Source organism: Bombus fervidus, chromosome 9, assembly GCF_041682495.2.
Source record: "Bombus fervidus isolate BK054 chromosome 9, iyBomFerv1, whole genome shotgun sequence".
Lineage (NCBI taxonomy): Eukaryota > Metazoa > Arthropoda > Insecta > Hymenoptera > Apidae > Bombus > Bombus fervidus.
The window spans coordinates 9,646,045-9,665,173 of NC_091525.1; the positions used below are offsets into that span (position 1 = coordinate 9,646,045).

Below are 19,129 nucleotides of genomic sequence, written 5' to 3' on the forward strand. Positions count from 1 at the left end.
AAATCTCACGAGATTAAACGAATAGCTGAGGTCAACTTTCTTGTAAACCAACCAAGCCATTGTAAGATATATTAATGCTTACATCTTAAAACATTATAATATGATAACGCACGACATGAAAAGATATAGAATTGCCCGATCTATCATATACATAATTGTCTTATTGTGGCTCAAGAATGAATCTTTTTCGAGTTATGGCACATTTTTCTTTTCTATGAATTATTAGCAATAGAAATAAATTTTTTCTAATGATTTTGTAAAGAAGGCGTAGAGCTCTCGAATTTCAGGCCAATTTTATCCAGGAAGAATTCATTTGCCGCTTGATTAATTAATAACTCGTCAAAGAGTTAAAAATATGGTTTGTTCTGCGAAATACAAAAATAGCCTGACTAACATCGATACGCTCAGTTAATTTCCGATTGCAATACGTTCCCCTTTTCGAAAAGAGTTGACCTTGCTGCAAAGTGCAAGGGCCTAGTCGTCTCGTAGATTATGCAGATTTTTCCCATATCCTTTTGTATACGGGATGCCTTTGCGTAGCGTATACCGTGATAAATAGTGGGACAAAGCGTCAGTCAGTGATTCTGAAAAATATGGTTCACATTGCCAATTCTGAATTTGTAAATTCAAGATTGGTATCACCAAATCAATGTCAACCTTCTTATCTCACATAATGGAAACGTCTTTAATTAAATTATATCACATGTCTTTTAAAAGCAATATTAGGAAATCATATCGATAGTGATAATCTTTTATTTTTTTTACATTTTTATAACTGTATCACGGGACACTATCATTTGCTCCATTTAATAAAACGTTCCTCCTGCTCCTTTATTTACCTTTAATGCAACATTCTATGAAACAAATAAAATCTAATCGCTATATTTAAACAATTATATATAGATATCCTTTCGCGTGTAGAAGAAGGCGTATTTCTTTCTATTTATACTTTTATATCCTTTATATTCTTAAATCAGTTGAGTGCATGTTGTTGTTTTACGAAATGCCTAAGCATTGTCTCAGACGGTACTTCGCGCGATAAAAAACAGAACATTATCAAAATGCTGAAGAGTATAAATCACGTCATAGTCATTCTTGTCGTTTCAAAATGATTATCTCTTTGACCTTAAGCGAAAGAATTCGCCTTTGCCCTTGTCTTCTTTCCGACCGAATAGCCGAAAGATTACTTCAAATATAACAATTCTGTATGTACGTATTGCATAATGCTTGCGAAATCGAGTCGAAGAACCTAGCGGCAGTTTTCTTGAAACTTTTATTCCGAAACGTATCAAACGAGGCGACCTTCATCAAACATTCCGAAGTTTCGTTGAAGCAGCTGTAACTATCGTCGATATTTCATACTGTTAACAAGTAAGATTCAACACGAAAGCAAATATACATACCCTAATAAATACCTTTGCAATAATCGCAGCTAGCTAAGCGTTCTGCCAGCTATACCGTTCTTTCCGGTGAACAACGATTCGTCGCTGACAACGTACATTTGACGTTTTCATTAATTACAATAACAATTTTAGCATATGTTGATCTAGTAGCCTGGAAAGTTAAAATATATCGCATAAATTAATTGAAAAAATATAATTTTATCGAATATTCCTTTGCTAATGTTTAATACGTGGTAGTAATGGATCAAGTTTCTGAAGAATTTTCATCGAACATTAATTTGTTAGTGTTTAACATGTAGCAGTTGTGTAAAATATATGAAACCTCTTTAATGAGGCCTGAACGCGATAAATAAAATTGTTGAATATAATCGATGAAGCTGCAGAAAAATTTTAAAAATCTCTAACTGGAAACGATGAGGAAAATGGTAAGCGGAAGCAATCTGACCAAACGGAAGCTGACACATTCAAAATGCAGTAATGGGTTCTTACGAACGTCAAAGTACCGCAAGCTATGGCTCACGTATGTCACGAACGTCTTCAGCACGACTGGTCTTTTCGTTGGGCCCGAAGAAAAGCAATTTAATATTTTGAGTACGATACATAAGCAGAACAGATGTTATAGACTAATAACACTTTGCGATATTTGAGATAGAATGTCTACAGTGTCAAGTACAATGCCTTTTTGAAATATAGTTAAGCGAGGGAGTATTGAAATTCATAAAATTATGGTATTATCTTAAATTTATTCTTACGTAGGAGGCTTTGATATACGATAAGTAGAACAAACTATCGTAAATTAGCATGAAACATTGTAACGATATTATGTACGTAGAAACTATAAAAGGGAAGAACAAATAAACTATTAAAGAGGACATGCTTAATACAGGTATACACATAGATTAAACTTTAATCAAATTATGTCGTTCTTATATACAGCGAGTGCATACACTTCTAGTTTTCAATGAAACATTTTTTCTTATTGTTACGAAATAACACGTTCGTAATTAAATTACTATTTTTAACTCGGTGCAATCGGTACATGCCAATTGTATAGCAAACGAACCGGATTGCAAATACCACAGAAACTGAACAAACTGTGTATATACAGTGATTAAATAAAATCTCAATTTTTACAAAAAAAAAAAAAAATAATTTTTAATTACAAATTATTATGATCTGTAAACAACAGTACGATTTACCAGAATGCCATTCTATTAGTTTAGAACCGGAAAATGGAATAAACAATCGAGTTATTGAATCAACACGAATAAGGAAGCTAAGACAAACTTTGAGAAACCGTGTCTCTATCGCAATTTCTGTAAACTGCGTTTGTTTCGAGATATCGGTTTGAGGACCAGTGAATCATCAAAAATCACCATCGAGCCTTTTATCCCCCTTCCTGACTTTCTCGATATCGCGTTTACCTGACCATCATCCGCGCTTCTTCGTCTCCACTAGCCGGTATATAAATTTGTGCAGAGTCGATAGGCTACCGCAAAATAAAAGTGGTGGTCTCTTATTTAACATAGTCGACAAGCCGGCAGTCGCTCAGTCGACCACCGACCGTAACAGAGTATTCGTATTTCTAAGTTAACATATCGTTGAATCGGCAGTACTTGGGTCGACCCTCGACACCATCCACTTGCAGTGAAAAGTGACAGTTGCCTCTTTCGTCATGGCTTTCTTGATCGTCACGTTGGGGCTCCTATTGTCGTCGAGTAAGTCCTTTTTTTTTCTCTTCTTTCTCTTTTTAGACCGATGATTCACGGAAAGGTTAGGCAGTCGTGATTCACTGTGAAACTGGGATTTCGATTTGTAACATCGCGCATCGAACCTTTTTTTGTGACACAGACGTTGAAGAATTTTTGTAAGGACGTTAGCTTGGAGGATGACCGGGCCCGCAGTGAAACATTTTTTCGCCACTTCACGATCCTTTGTAGAAATAATAGCGAGAGTTTTAGCTGGAAGCTTGATTATACCTTCGATCCACCGAATCTCTTTGAGAATTTGATGAGAATTCTACCGATGCGATATAAACGTCGAGGGATTTTTTTATAGCAACGATAGTCGAGGTTTTGCTTTGAAATTTCACGGTGGTACGAATCCAGGATTTTTCTTTTTTTTTTTTAGAATCTGCCGCTCCTAAATGCATCGCGAACGAAAATTCTTAGAACGTGACATAAAAATCGAAACATTTCTATTGGAATTAATAGATATTTAGGACGAATTTCAGTTTAGAAGTTTGGCTGTAATTCGAGATTTTGTGACAATGTAAGGACCGTATGATTTCAACGATATTTCGGTATAACATAGATTCGGAACTTTAGACGTTCGATGTTTACGATATTCAATGCTTGCACGGTCATAATGTAATATATTTTCGTGTTTTATTTAAGTATTCCTGTTCTATCGTACTTGCAGCTTCGCTTTTGTAACTTTGCAATTTTATAATTCCTACTTTTATTTTCCTCTACTTATTACCACTACGTGTCTACGTATTATAGGGCTAACGACCGTTTAATAGAGAAATAAATAAACCTTGAAGACGTTTAAGAAACTTGAGATTTCTCACATATTCTGATGAAAACGCCTTTGATAACGCGACGTGAATATTAGTGAGTTTTTATGGGAATTTTGCGGTAGATGTAATTGGAGATTTTTTTTTTGACAATACGAGATTAATGAAAATTCTTGCAATTGTTGTATATCTTGGGAGAAATATTTCTGGAACAAGACGAGATTTACAATTGTTTATAGTAACACAGGTATAGTATTGTGGTCGTTGGAATCTCGTTCATAGAAGTGACAATAGCGGGGTAGATATGTAACGAAATACACAGAGAGATATAAAGGCGCATTTTATTTGATAACGATATCAACAATTGAAGTGAAAGCTTAGAATACAATTAAGGTATGATAAGAAACTAGCAGTCTACGATCGCCTATATATTTTCAAACATACTAACAATGCTCTTAAAAGTGCAATGCTTGTTCCTTTCTTTCACTTTCTTCGATTAATAAACATTACTTAATTACTCTATAGCACTAGCTGTCGGATAACGTCAAATAAATTATCTGATTATGTAATATAAAACCGAGTACGATTGTATACTAATATGTAGACTACTGATTTTTATGCAAATCCATATTTTCGAGAATATAATTTTGAAAAGTAGGATCTCGGTAAAAAATTGCTTTACTCATCAATTATTATAGAAGGCAACTATACTTGGCATATTTTACATACTCACTGATTATTGCATGGATTTTTGCAACTTTTAATTCTCTGTAAATGTATACAATTATATCAAATGTATAAAATGTAGATAAAGAAAAGGAAGATCTTAATTATGATTATTTCAACTCGCCATACATTTTGGCATCCGGCTACGGCTGACAGACTATAGCCGACGCTGAATCAATTATGCTTATTATTAATATCACGAAATCGCTTAAAATTCACGATAGGGCCCCATAGCATGGTCGAAGCGTGTTCAACTCGGCCCATCGGTTGCATCGCAGCGGCAGCCTATGCTAACGACAATTAGACCCGGATTCACACTCGAACGAGATATGTTTGCGTGAAAACAGAAGTAAAAGCGTTACATAAAATTCACGAAAAGGGAAAGCTAAACACCATCGAGGCGTAATTTACGGTTCTCGGATTCATAAGCGTAAACAGAATCGCGAGCCGTTTGTAATTTACAAGGCGCCGCCTGCCACGTTTATTTTGATTAAAACGTCATCGACTAAACTACCAGAGTTAAATGCAACTTTTATGGTTTCGTTATATTTGCCTTCTTATCGCGTTCTAACAGCCCTATATGAAATTTATGTTATCCAGAAGTACGAAAATGCAGAGCGTTTCCTCTCCGAATTCTTCTGTTCCGATCGAAAAGTTATTCCCGCTGCGATCTTCGAATCTCTTGCATTTGAAAAAACGACCTGTCGTCGGTTAAACAAACGGAAGATCGATACCGATCTCCCTCCTTTATCATTTTCATCGAATACGAGGCGAGATATTTCAGTGACAGTAAATATCCGCGAAGTAATCTCGCTATTTTCGTGATCTACGCGCTACAGCGGATCGATTGATGTAGAACGCGTCGTATTTCAAGGAACGTGGCTTTGCCACGAGATACATCACGATTTGTAATTTGGTGGAAACATTTCGTGTGAAAGTGAAACGAAAAAAAAGAAAAAAAAAGAATATATATATATATATATACGTATCAATAGAAATATTTTCGCATGTTGGTGACAATTTTGTCAAAATACTTTTTAGATAACGTTACAAGTTACAGTAGGAGTTAAAGTTACAAGTGGCAGAAAAACAATGGACGAGAAACGATAAGATCGAACAGAAAATTATAATGAAATAGGTGAGAATATGGAGTAAGATACAGATCTAATCAATTTTCGATAACTTGCTTTTAATGTGCTGATACTTTCTTACGTAACAAACACGTGCGACAACTTGATACGATTTTACAGTACGATTAACGAAATTAATCGTGACGTCCGTGATATATACACGTGATTGCAAATCGCGATAGATCTCGTGGCCCAAAATTTTCCACAGTTATTTGGAGGGATAGACCGGTCGTAGGCAGTCAATTAGAATAAAATGAGATAATTTGATGTTCCTTGAACGAGCTTAAGGTTAATTAGCGCAATTTATCGTTTAAGAAATCGAAACTGTCAAGTGCGGTTTTTGTTGAATTCAGCGTCGCTCGTGCTTACGGCTTCTTTCCTCTCGAGTAAAATTAGTTCGAAGAATTAGTTCTCTGTAATTTACCTGCAATTTGCAACGAATCTCTTCGATAATTACAAATTAAATACCTACTTACGATGGAAGCATCCATTGTGACATAATGATAAAGAATCAATATCATGAGAGGGGGTAAGTAGGGGTAAATGGTTCAGATATTTTTATCGGAAACCAGACGAACGAAGATCGTTTGATCGATAAAATCTTCGCTTCTTTCGCGATTATTACGATATATTATACAGTTAACACGAGTGACATTTAACGATTAATAAGATTATCTTCATCATTGAGAAAAGTGAAAAAGTAGAAAAACAGAAAAAAGGAAAAACGAAGAACAACGTGTGCATGACGTCTTTCGCGTACAAAGTATCGATACGCGAACGTTCTGCAAAATCGAGGACAAAATAGACAATGCATTTGTCACAGTAATGTCTGGAACGCAATAGCCCACTGTAATTTCGATTAAACGATTCCAATCGTAGATAGTGCAACAATAGAGTGACGCAAAAAATTGTCGTACCGCCGTTTACCGTAAAGTTCTAGTTTCCTAAGTTCCTCGATGTGTTTTCCACGTTTCCATCGACTGATAAATAACAACGGTATTAAAGCTTTCGCTCTTGCACTTTATAAACGTCAAACGTTTACGTCGTATATTTTTGAAAAAGTTGAACGACGTAAACCGCGAATCGCGACGAGCAATTGGCCCGATTCTTTTGTCAAAAGGAATCTCTATTATTAGAACAGTATCTGACTTTCATTCAAAGTGGCATACTTACTCTGCGATAAAAAGCTACCAATAAAATAACTGCACACTTTCTATAAGACCGAGGCGAGGTTGATTTAGAACACCTTACCGTAATTCGTCAAGTCTTTCGCCTGATTTGCATATTGGACACGTCTGTTATTTACATAAAACAAAAAAAAAAAGAAAGAAGAAATACGAGTCACGCGGAGTAAATATATGTTGCAAATTTAAAAATTTTCCCAAGGACTTCCTTTCTTTTTTTGACGCCTCAGTATCCTGTGCATCTTGCGCGTGTCAAGTAACGATACCTAAAAAAAAAAGTTGCATAGCTGTGTTTATCTAATTTTTAAAATACCATGCTTTATTTCCCAAGAATTCGCCAGGCATATTTGAAACACGTATATCGTTGTACTTAAAGCGCGTGAAGTCCGACGCAACGAATTAGCGAATGGAATGGAAGGAGAAAATAAGAAAGAAATATAGATAATGTAATTAGCGTTTAAAAGAGAGAAAATATGGTCGACGAGAGACGTTGCCTGTCATTTTTCACTGAAAGACCGTGCGTTTGATAAACGAAGCCGGCGGTATCGTTGCGTTCGATCTCCGCTACCTTTATGGAAAAAAATTACATATGCACGTAGCCCGAGAAGATATGTAATATCCATAAGTACATCCGATTTCACGGCCGCATTTTTTTCAATTTGCCTCGTGCTGCTACGTGTTGCGCAATTTCCTGAAGGAAAAAAGCACCGGAAAAGTCGCGGCTTATTTCCAAGGGTAGTGGTTAACCATATTTAGTCGTCGAATTAATTTACCTACGAATCACGTCTTCTACACTTGCGCGTATCTATTTTTTTTTTACCGGGATTTCGTTTTTCCTTGATCGAACGATTCTTCTTCCGGAATAATTATTTCTAATTGGATTAAAATATTTTTTTAAATAACAGGACATCCAAGAACGTTGGAATAAATGTAACTAGCATTGTGTACGAATCGAACTAGGAATGATAGCGTAGAAAATATCTCTCGGGCAATGAATGCGAATAAAAATTGTTATAATACTGAATAAAGTTATATAAATATACGTCGTTCAAAGTATCATCGCTGGGATGTAACAAAAACACGTGGCAGACTTGTTCTCCGTACTATGAATCATTGATCGATAAAATTAATCCACGTACTCGATTATTCGCTATTTAATCCTCCATTTAACAATCTCGATCGTCTTTACGTATGAAAGTGTAACAGCCATTGAATCGAGCGTAGTATCAATGAAACGTTGAATTCTTTATCGTACGATCCTCTTATCTCGTCATTAATCCATTGTAACTTTTGCAGTCTACACATCGTAGCTTACTTTATGTTATAAACTATCAATAGATTCGCCGAATCGTAAAATAAACCAGAGATCGATAATTATTTGCTATTCTGAAATATCGATCGTCTTTAACCAGCAAAGAGTAATAGCAAAAGTCAAAATTTCTTTATTACATAAATTTCCCTGCTGGTGTTAGAATAACAGTAAATTCGCTGCATTTTGTATTTTATATCACTGCTGCTGAAATGAATGAAATATCCAAAGTATACTGCTCGTTCAATTCTTTAGTAGTGGAAATAGATCGTTCTTTAAGTTCCTTTTCTTCAATCAAGAATACAAATTTGTCTAAACATCCGTAGTCTAGATATAGCGGTTTAAACTCGAGAGATTTTCGCTGTGGAGTATGTGCAGCAAAGCACACTCGATACAGTATACTTCGATACTGTCAGGGTCGGGCCATACGTCTATAATCATTCAACATTAACGAATATTACAGACATGTCGATTTCAAGCTCGTGCAATAAACTTTCAATAAGTAGAAGTGGAATTAACAACAAGTAGATGGGCATACGTGATGTATCTTTATACATGGAATATTGGTATAAGTAGGGGCGTGCTGTATGAAAGAAAGTAATACGAGACCTTCCATCGCAAACAACCAGCGAAATCGTAGATTGAAACGAACGATGAAAACTATCGGAGTGTCGATGAACGCCGTGTGTTTTATAATATTTCATCTCTGGACGCGATTGGGGCAGGTAATTCGAATATCGAAGTGCCTTTGAAGAATGTAAATGAGTTTTTTAATGATTCGAATGATCGCTGAATCGCGGACATTTCTGCAAATTAAATTATATTAGGCGATAAATTTGTTCGAATTTTCTACAAAGTGTACGTCTATAGATGTACGTGTGTCTTTCATCGAAAAGATTTACATGCGTGCATCTTACGCTTTTTAAATAATTCTTACGTTCTTTCACAAATAAATAGATAAATAAATCGATCAATAGCGAAGGAATGTATCACGCGGTTTGGTAACTGAAAAGACAGAACTAGGTAGTTTTATTGTTTCATCCACTACATCTGCGAATATTTTGTGTAACCTTGTGTTACTCGCATTCTATGAATATGTGCATTTTGAACGTTTCCAGAATTGAATAAACATCCGCAGTCTAATAATCAGGAATGTTAAAAATAGCACAAACTTCTTGCGAGGTAAAGGTGTTTCACAAGTGTGAAGTATGTGCTCTCGTAAACATACGTATCACAGGTTACACCCTACAGAGAACAGTGAGCCTCTGTGCAAAAAGATATTATTATTTATTTATTACGTTTATTTATCTAATCTGCGTATTTCGATTAGATAAAAATAATTACCGTTGCATTTGTTCGCTACGAACGTTCGTTTGTCAATTTTAACATTACATGGCAAAAAGTAAAATAAACCTATAGCACTGAACATTCGGAAAGGATTTCCCGGAAATCGTAATAATATTCTTTAACTCACTGGCATAAATAGTCGCCTGCCATTTCTTTTAACTTAAGTGTTTCTTATTAATTTAAGTGTTCTGTTAATTGTCGTTTCTCTCCTAAACATTTGCACCTCACAAATAATGGAATCCTAAATGAGAACTGCGGACTTAGAAAAAGCCTGTTAAGAGAAATAGTAATATTGGCCGAGAGAGGAACGTTCGACGCTGAAATATTGGTATGCCGATGGTTCGAGCCTGAAGTAATATCCGACTTCAATTTTAACCTAGCATCGTGAAAAATAAAATAAATCCTCGCGATTGAAGATAGAGAAGATTCTCGTGTCCCTTGAAATCTCAACTCTTAAGTAATAACGACTAACACAGGCGATATGTAAATACTGACTATTAACGACTAAAATTAGTCGGCTCCTACTTATCGTTCTCTTTGTCAAACGTTCTTCACGTTCGTACGAGATATCTCGCTGTAATTAACTATTTCAGAACGTAATAACGCGATGTTCGATCGTTCGGTGTAGCAATATCCTGCGCAATGGAACAACCAACCCAAGGTCGTCGTCCCTTTAACTTCTCTCCATCCGGAAAAAAAGCAGTTTCTCGCAACGAAACGCAACGATTGCTTCACTTGCAATACACGTGCTCCCATTTTCATCGTACGATGATCCTTGGTGTGAACATTTAGGTTTCACGATAGAACCAGCAGCGCATCCGTGACCAATAAAACCGAATAAACGTTTCGCTTATCGGAAGGACACGCTGTTGCTTGTACGTTCAATGGCGATGCTAAATCGGCTAAATTAGTTCATAGTCCTCGAAATGTCGTCGAAAGGACCTCCTACGTGGCTTGGCAATAATCGTCGATCCTGAAACAGAACCGCCTTTTTCTTCGTACGTTTGTCATTCGACGCACGTGTCGAGCATATGCATAGGATCTAGCAACGTGAGTACACGCGCCGTATATCATTCGTAGACCGTGCAAGGGCTGACTCGTTAACCGGTAATAATCGAGAAGCGCCTTTACCGTGAGCGAGGAAGTGGCCTATTTCCCTTTCCGCTTGGAACTTCGAATTTATCGAATATATACGTTCGAATCGTGAATAATCCATGCGTATGTCCGCGACTCAAGTAACCGCTGTGACATTAAATACGTTTTTCCGATAACGTGAAACCTTGGGGCAATTCCTCACAAACTAGACGTTTCTTTTTATTTTCTTGTCAACGTTCGTTTTAATTCTATATAATTTTTCCTGCCTTTCTTCCTCTTTTTTTCTTCTTCTTTCGCACGTACTTTGCATCCCTACGACTGTATCGTGTTGTATATTTCTATTACAGGCTGCAACAGGAATTTACCCTGCTTGTTGTATTTCTTATATGAAATTTTCTCGCTTCATATGTAACAGACATGAAACCAGTACGAATTTACGTTACAATCTAATATCGATACGTGTGTATGTACGCATAAGATGCGTACAGTAAATTGTATGCGTTGATACATGTTTTATACGTATTACACAAGAAAGATAGAAAAAGAGAGAGAAGAGAAGCAAGAGAAGAGAGAGTATCTACATAATGAACCGACCGTTTTATTAGTTTCTTGTTTCCCTCTAAGAAAGTAGTAATCTGAAAACTAAATTGTAATTTGTATAAATATGTTCTTCTAACTGTGAAAGAGATTAGTAGAAAACCGTGTTATTGCACTTTCCTCGTTCCTTTTATTTCAAATCTTACTTACTGATAATTTCAATTTATGCCACATGTAGTAGAAAGCACGTATTTGCTCGTGGATTCGCCAGTATCTGCCGATCATTAGCGGAATATTTTAACGAAGGAAAAAAGCGGAAGAAGAACATGAAATCGCCTTATACGACATATAACAGGTTCTTCGCGTCTAAAAACGTACTGTCCTTGTTGCATGCGTTAAACAAGTTTACATTTTATTATTCAACGGCATGTCAGCCGGACATGTATCATCCCAAGTATTTGATGTCGCAGCACGTAACGGTATAATCGGTGCAATCGAATTCATAGGGACGAATCGATATTCGTTGTCGGACGGTTTACCATACAGGAGAGTAGCTGGCTTCTATATTTTAATCGACTCGGCTAGAACAATTCATCTGTGACGAGCCGAGTGCAAAAGCAGCGCGCTCGCTTGTAGATCTTTCGTAAATCGACTTTCACTGGAGTCTCGCGAAATTCCCACGGAAGTGTGAAACCGCTGCAGATATCTGCCTAACCCAGATCCTTTTATCCTTTTGTTTACCGAGTTCACCGAGTTACATCAAAGTACAGTTTGTTTTATTCACGCAATTTCTTGCGATTTGTTTAACGCTCGAAAGACGAGTGATGGATGAATTTTAATTTCTGCGGCCAACTATTTCACGTGTATTACTTTACGAGTTACGTTTACGCGTTATTTTAGCAGAATATACCGGTGATTTTGTTTTTTTTTTTTTTTTTTTTTTTTTTTTTTAATATATTCAGCTTGATATAATCGAATAGAGAAAGCGAACAGTATTTACGCGTTTACTATCAGACTGTGGAATTTTACGTGTTTGTTAAACATTTCTTAGATACAGAGATAACGAGAAAATCGCACGTGATATAGAAAAGCATGTGAAACATCGAAGACGTAAGAGCACACTGGTTGCAGTATGCAATAAGCGAAAGAACCGTCTGTTGGGCTTTCGGTTTTCGAAGAAACATCAGTCTAAACATCCGTAGTATATTTCTTATTTCTTAAGTTAAATTTACGTATTTACATGTGCTAGGTATGAAAACACAAGTATCAAATACTATCAAATTATCGAACATAGAGGAAGAGAAACGATTCTTTGTTTCAAGAATGATGCAAATTTCGCTGCATTTAATCTGCTCGATTAACCGATATTCCTGTTAACAAATAAAATTCATCGTTCTATAGAATTGTTTTTATCTACGTCTATCCACACGACGATTCATGCGCGAAGATAACAAGGCTCTCACGATTGTCGATTAATGACCGTCTAATTAAAAATGAAATCTGATCAAACCTGCTTATCTATGCATGTGCAACGACTAGTAACATGTAAATCGACCTGTTTTACAAATTGTTGTTTGCATTTCAGATCTGATCGCCGCCAACAGTGTTAGCTACAGTGCCGCTAAAGGTGAGTTTAACTGCGAATCTTCGCGTAGAAAGAAGCGATTCATAGATACATAAAATTGATTTACGTTGAAGCTATGGGGACCTGTAAGTAAGTTGTTTACCACTTCAACGCGACCAATCAACTTTCTTCCTTAGAAAGCCTCGTATATGTCATCGTTTTAAACGCTATTACTCGTTCAACATTGTAATCTCATCACGATCTCGTTCGTATTTATGACTCAGATATGGAAACGTTTATATAATGTATAATTATTATGTTTTTATGAAACAAACGGTGTAACATTTACCTTATTTTCTCGTCAGTTTGCTCGTCCATAGACTTTGGCATTGCAAGCGATGTTTTATTCCTAACTTTCTTCGAAAACAATTTTTCTTTTTCTCCTATTAAGCACTCGATCTAACGAACAGTTAGACGATACAGCAGAGACATCGATAAGTACTTTGAAATTTGTTTGCAATTTTTTGGAAACCTAGAACGGTGAACAAATTTACGTTCGAGATCGTGAAATTACGAAACGTGAAAATATATAGAATCAGTTAATTTGGAAATCTTTGATTTTTAATCTTTTGCCACATAATGGTACGATAAAGTTCGTAGAAAAGTGAATCTTTGATCGCCTTGATTTTGTTAAAAGTATCTTTTCCAGCTTCTTCGTTATGGACCAACGACGAAGATGAGACGTGCGTTGGGAAATTTCAATCTCCGATTGACATAGAAGAGAACAACGTTGAGCTTGCGTCTTACCCGAACCTGGAATTTTCCACTCTCCAGAAACCCCATAAAGCTGTCATAATGAACAATGGCCATACAGGTATGGAATAACAAGGTCGAGATATCGACGTGTAAATGAACGATGATAGTCATCGTCTATTTCGTTAAAGCGTAAACAAACACGAAAAAGACATTTTACTTTTAAAGTACATTATCTCTCGCAGATAGATTAAACGATTATTAAACAATTCTGATAAATATCTTTTTCGCTGATATTATCAAAGTCTGTTCAAAGTATCGTATCACTGCAAGGGACTTATCGTGTAAGCAGCTCTATGAAAGAGTATTTCGCAAAAATTTGTGAAAGGAAAAGCTATGAAGTTAAAGAAGAAAATTAGAAAATCGAAATAAACGTTCGGAAAGCGTATTGCCGCTATTACAAAGGAAAGTACAGGAGGAAAAATTACAGAGACAGAGAACTTTCTGTGATGATTTATTAAGAACATAAGAGGCAGTCGAATTACGCGAAGAAACATCGGACATCGGATATCCGACGATTCAAATTAATATACGTTTTGTGATGTTGCAATAGTCTTATAGTCGATAGTTAGTGGACACGATGATAATTTACAAATTAATAATTCCTTATACGTACCTATCCTTATTCCTTTGCATACTAAAGGATGTTACATCGTTTAATTAGAATACGAATTTCCTTGTCATTCGTGTATTTTTATATTAAGTTACGTCAGTTTTATTTCCTTTGTTACAAACACGCGCGAATATTCCTAGCCGACTGCATACTGAAATACATTGCATTATCTAATTAGAATATAGATTCGTTTGTCTTGCGCGTTGTTTAATTATAAATCTCATCGTTTTAATTCCCAACAGCGTTCACGCGTTCTTTGATAATGTTGAATCATTCGGCAAATCAAAAGTTTTTTTTTTTTGTTATTGTCTATTTGTTTAAATTTTTACAATTTGGTAAAATATTATAGCTTAAAGAATAAAAATATAGCATGTGGATGGTTACTCCCAGCGGGGTGACAAATCAAAAGTAACGAGCATCGCGTGTAGCTATGCAAAACTCAGTAATAACGCGTTCAACGCTAAGCTTTCGTTCAGCAATTGTATGTACATAGTATTGTTTAAGAGATTAGTTCACCTATCTTGCCAAGAAGGTAGAAAACTTAGAAATTAAATTAACCCGTGTAGGATCATTTCGATTGTTCTGTGCGTTCTTTGAACGTGACTCTTATCCTTGAACAGCTGCAAATTAACGTCGATTATAGCAGTCATTGTCTTGTCTCGATTAAGATAAAGCTTCGAGGAATCATACGCATTAGAAAAAATGGCCTCCAGGAAATAAGACCGCTTCGTTAGATAAATTTTGCAAACACGATAAATTGACATCTGTATATTTTTCATGGTTTTAGTGATGATCCACAATAGCGATTCTGAACCCCTCGAGATATCTGGGGCGTCCCTCAACAGCACGTACGTGTTCGAACAATTGCACTTCCACTGGGGAAACAATGACAGTCTAGGATCCGAGGATCTGATAAACAATAACTCGTACTCCATGGAAATGCACGCAGTTTTCTGGAAGAAGGCATATGGCACCTACGACGAAGCGCTAAAACAAGACGATGGTCTCAGTGTACTTGGATACTGGTATGAGGTATATAAGTATCAAATATTGACAATTATTTACTGCTACGCCGAGCAAGTTGGTATATGCCACTTTATCGGAAATTATTACGAAAAAAATGACAACTCAATGATTAATTCTCTTCGAAATTTCAGTAAATATTCGACAGGTTTTATCGACTGTCAGAAATGTTGCAAATTTTCTGAGAAAATTTTTCTTTCCGAAAAATATTTCTCGAGAAAACCTTTCTCTCTAACAGACATAAAATCGCGAAATATTTTAATATACGATAAAAAGTCAATCTAGTCGATCTAACAGTGTAAATAAATAGACTGTGGATTTCTATACGTTTATGGGAAATTTCAAGTTCGCAGAAATGCACAGAATATAAATATAGAAATATAGAAAAGTATACTCAACGAACGATATAGATCTCTCCCCCACGCTCCGTTTCTTTAGTTAGAATTATAAGAAGTACCAATTTGCATAAAAATTCACAGTTTGCGGTGCAGTATCTGTTACTAATCAAATCGATTAGTATCAATTTCGAGTAATTCCAGTCGAAGACGTAGAAAGAAGAGACTTCGTCTCGCTTTCATGCCTCCGCTATGGATATTTCTGTTTTCGTAGGAGTTTGTATACACGAATTCGCGTACTCTATACCTAAAATCAGTTATGTAAATCGCGCAAACCGACTCTAACTGGGTGCATGTACGTAATACCTAACGTTATTTCACGTATATTCTGCATCTCTTTAAATGGTTTAAATTGATTGGGACAACTTGGACAGAACGTTCGAGTGGAGGATAACGCGTTCATAAGTTTGTTTTTTCAAAAATAGAAATACTTTATAGAAATTCTATTCTTGTCTGTGTTTACACTCCAACGAATTCGATCGAAACGCGTCTCTAGATGAGAAACTTTAATCGACGAGAAGGCTATTGTAATCGTATTTCAGTCTGGTAATTTTATTGAGACAAACGTGAAAAACATACATTCACCAGTTTGTTTCTTTTAGAACAGAATCATTTTATGCGAAACCTATTTTTGTCTACGCTCGCATCTCGACAACTTCGATCGAATATGTTTGATGTTAGTTCGAAGATAAAAAGGATGACTTTAATCGACGAAGAGAAAATTCTGGATAATTGGAAAAATTGTTGGAAATATCTTAACGAGAGAAACGTTTGTTGCAGGCCACTAATGACGCGAATCCGCTGTTCGACCTAATCGTGCCGCAAATATCGGAAATCAAAAAGGCTGGTAGCAATAAGGTGTTAAAGGATAACGATATTGTAAGCAAATTGATCGCTCCTGATCTTGCATCAGCGCAAGATTACTTCACATATAAAGGATCACTGACCACACCTCCTTGTCTGGAAATCGTTCAGTGGATCGACTTTGCGAAACCTCAACATATTTCCCACGAGCAGGTATTTCAAAAGCGATCGAGTTCAATGTAAATTTCGTTAGTACAAGGGTGCCTTTAGAGTATTTGTCTAGGTTTTAACGTCGTCTAACAGTGAATATGGAAGAATATTGTACAAATATCTTCTACAAACGCTTTCTTTCACGGCTGTCCAAACTCGATTATTAGAAACCTTTTACCGGAGAAAGTAATTTCTTTCGATGGTTAAATAAGCTGCTATTCTTAGTTAAGAAATTGACAAACACGTTAGAGGATGAATGAAATTCTAGTCGTAGATGTGAAATTTAAGGAGATAAGGTGGAGAAGTATTATTTAAAAAATAATTAGTATAAAATGGTAAGAGAGAGGATGGAGAATTATTTTGAATGGCAGCGTTGGAATTTATTTTTAGATCTCCTCAAACATTCTGGAAATGTTTTACGTAAATAATCCTGAAACGTGTTTCCTCTTAACTCGACTGATAGTCATAATTGATTGTCTATATTTGCTTGATGTTCTTTTTTTTTTTTTTTACAGTTGTCTGTATTCCGCTCTATTCAAGACTTTGATAACAAAGAAGTAACGCATAATTTCCGCCCAGTACAACCCTTAGACGGTAGAACGGTTTATCGTAATGTCCGAGATACACAAAGTACCGTAACTCCTGTTCTTGCCAAGAAACCAGAAATGAGTCCTCCTGCACCTAAGAATCTAAATGCTAATACACTTGAAGAGGCTCCTGTGGATAATAAGAAAGATAATGAACATTCTGGAGCAAGCATGTGGACTGTGTCACGTATGTATCCTTTTGTATTTAGGCTCATAAATTTTTTTAATTGTATAATATAACGAGATCAGCCTGGGAAGTTAATTTTTATGAAATCAAAGTAGTAATTTAGCGTGTGCGAAAGTAAAATATACATCAATCTCGAAAAATAACATAATTTTAGATATCAAATAATTATTTATTTCTGTTACAGCATTTGCAGTGATACTTGCAACCACTCTTGTCTTACCATATCAATAATCGGCTCAATGTACTGGAAACTCTAGTCAATCACATTGACTATTCTGTAATTTAAAATAATCGATAAGAATTCTAAATAAGTATTGATATAATACATTTTCTTATGAAAAGGTATTATTTATCTTCTTCAGGGCATCTGTATTCAACGGTTCTGTTATCTATGATATTTATTTCTAATCTAAATAAGAATGGAAATAAGTATTTTTATTTTTATGCTCGCGCAATTACGCGTATATTACCATTTAATTCTAGGGATATATTAAACAATGTACATAAATACTTAAAGAAATTTTACATTGACTGATTTTAAACAGTAGATACATATAATCTTTCTTCATAATGTGACAGTCAAAGCAATAGAAATAGAAAACAAATGATAATTGAATTTGATTGCATCTTATTTGATGAATAAAGATATAGAAGTATTTTATAAGTTATAAAGCTTACCAAAAATTCTAGTATGTATTTATTCAACAGTTCCTACCGCTGCCATGATAACATACCTTAATCTTATGATAATATACAAATACTTTAATCTTATAGATAATAAGTTCTCGGCATGAATATGTCTATGAAATATATTGTCTTGAAATCTATAGTAATCTAGACGATAATAAATAAAATTATTACTAATATATTTTATTATTGTGTTATACTTATATGCACAAAATTATTAAAATGTTATAAAATGATTTAAAACTTCTTAAGGAAGGTTCTTTGTCTGATCGTTGGTTGCCACATTTACCACAGCAGCCCAATCATGCTGCTCTCGTTTAAGACGATCTCTTATAAGCTCAGCTATTGCTTTCTGAGTCCTCCTTTCTAGTTTTTCTAATTTCTTTGCAACATCCCGCTTCAAATCCCAATCTGGTTTCCTAGGAGCAAGATTGCTAATATCCTAAAAGATTGTAATTAAATAAATATCAAATAACAACAAATACTTTGATCTATTGTAAACAATTACTTACAAGCTCCTCAATGACAACTTTTGTAACTGCAGCGCTTAATTGATCTTGCACTTCCTCTTCAACATTTCCTGGCTGTGCATCTTCTAATACTTTGTCCTTAAGACTGTCATCCTGTGGTTTATAACTCCGAAATTTCGGTCTGTAGCGATAAAGTAAACAAATACAAAAATAAGTATCGATCTTTAGAGGTTAGTTGAGGTTAAATGAAGTTAGATTTAAAAATTACAATTACTTAAAAGAAGAACAGCGAAACTTACTTTGGTAACGTACTAACACTATCATTTTGGGTTTCTTTGTTATCCTCGGTTTTCTTTTTCAAAGCCTGCAAGCGTTCTTTTCGTTTCAAAGCTTCCTCTTCCAATGAACCAATTTTGTCTTCAGCCATATTTGTTTTGTCACGTTTTATCACAACGATCGTAGATGGCGTTAGTATCTATCTATATTTCAATAAAGGGTGTAAAATTGAATATTATTTTCTAATTACA

At 35.4% G+C, this 19,129-nt stretch overlaps 2 protein-coding genes across 2 annotated transcripts; one reads left to right on the forward strand and one right to left on the reverse strand.

The window, feature by feature from the left end:
• The first annotated feature begins 2,885 nt into the window (after positions 1-2,885).
• On the forward strand, positions 2,886-18,318 carry LOC139990549 (carbonic anhydrase 2). Its single transcript, XM_072009942.1, has 7 exons — positions 2,886-3,121; positions 12,835-12,876; positions 13,523-13,687; positions 15,027-15,271; positions 16,438-16,674; positions 17,187-17,445; positions 17,630-18,318. The coding sequence occupies exons 1-7, from the start codon at positions 3,079-3,081 to the stop codon at positions 17,674-17,676; spliced, it is 1,038 nt and encodes a 345-aa protein (XP_071866043.1). The 5' UTR covers positions 2,886-3,078; the 3' UTR covers positions 17,677-18,318.
• Positions 18,295-19,065, reverse strand: LOC139990563 (coiled-coil domain-containing protein 12). Its single transcript, XM_072009966.1, has 3 exons — positions 18,902-19,065; positions 18,645-18,783; positions 18,295-18,574 (listed from the first exon to the last, which is right to left on the reverse strand). The coding sequence occupies exons 1-3, from the start codon at positions 19,027-19,029 to the stop codon at positions 18,380-18,382; spliced, it is 462 nt and encodes a 153-aa protein (XP_071866067.1). The 5' UTR covers positions 19,030-19,065; the 3' UTR covers positions 18,295-18,379.
• Between the last annotated feature and the right edge of the window lie 64 nt (positions 19,066-19,129).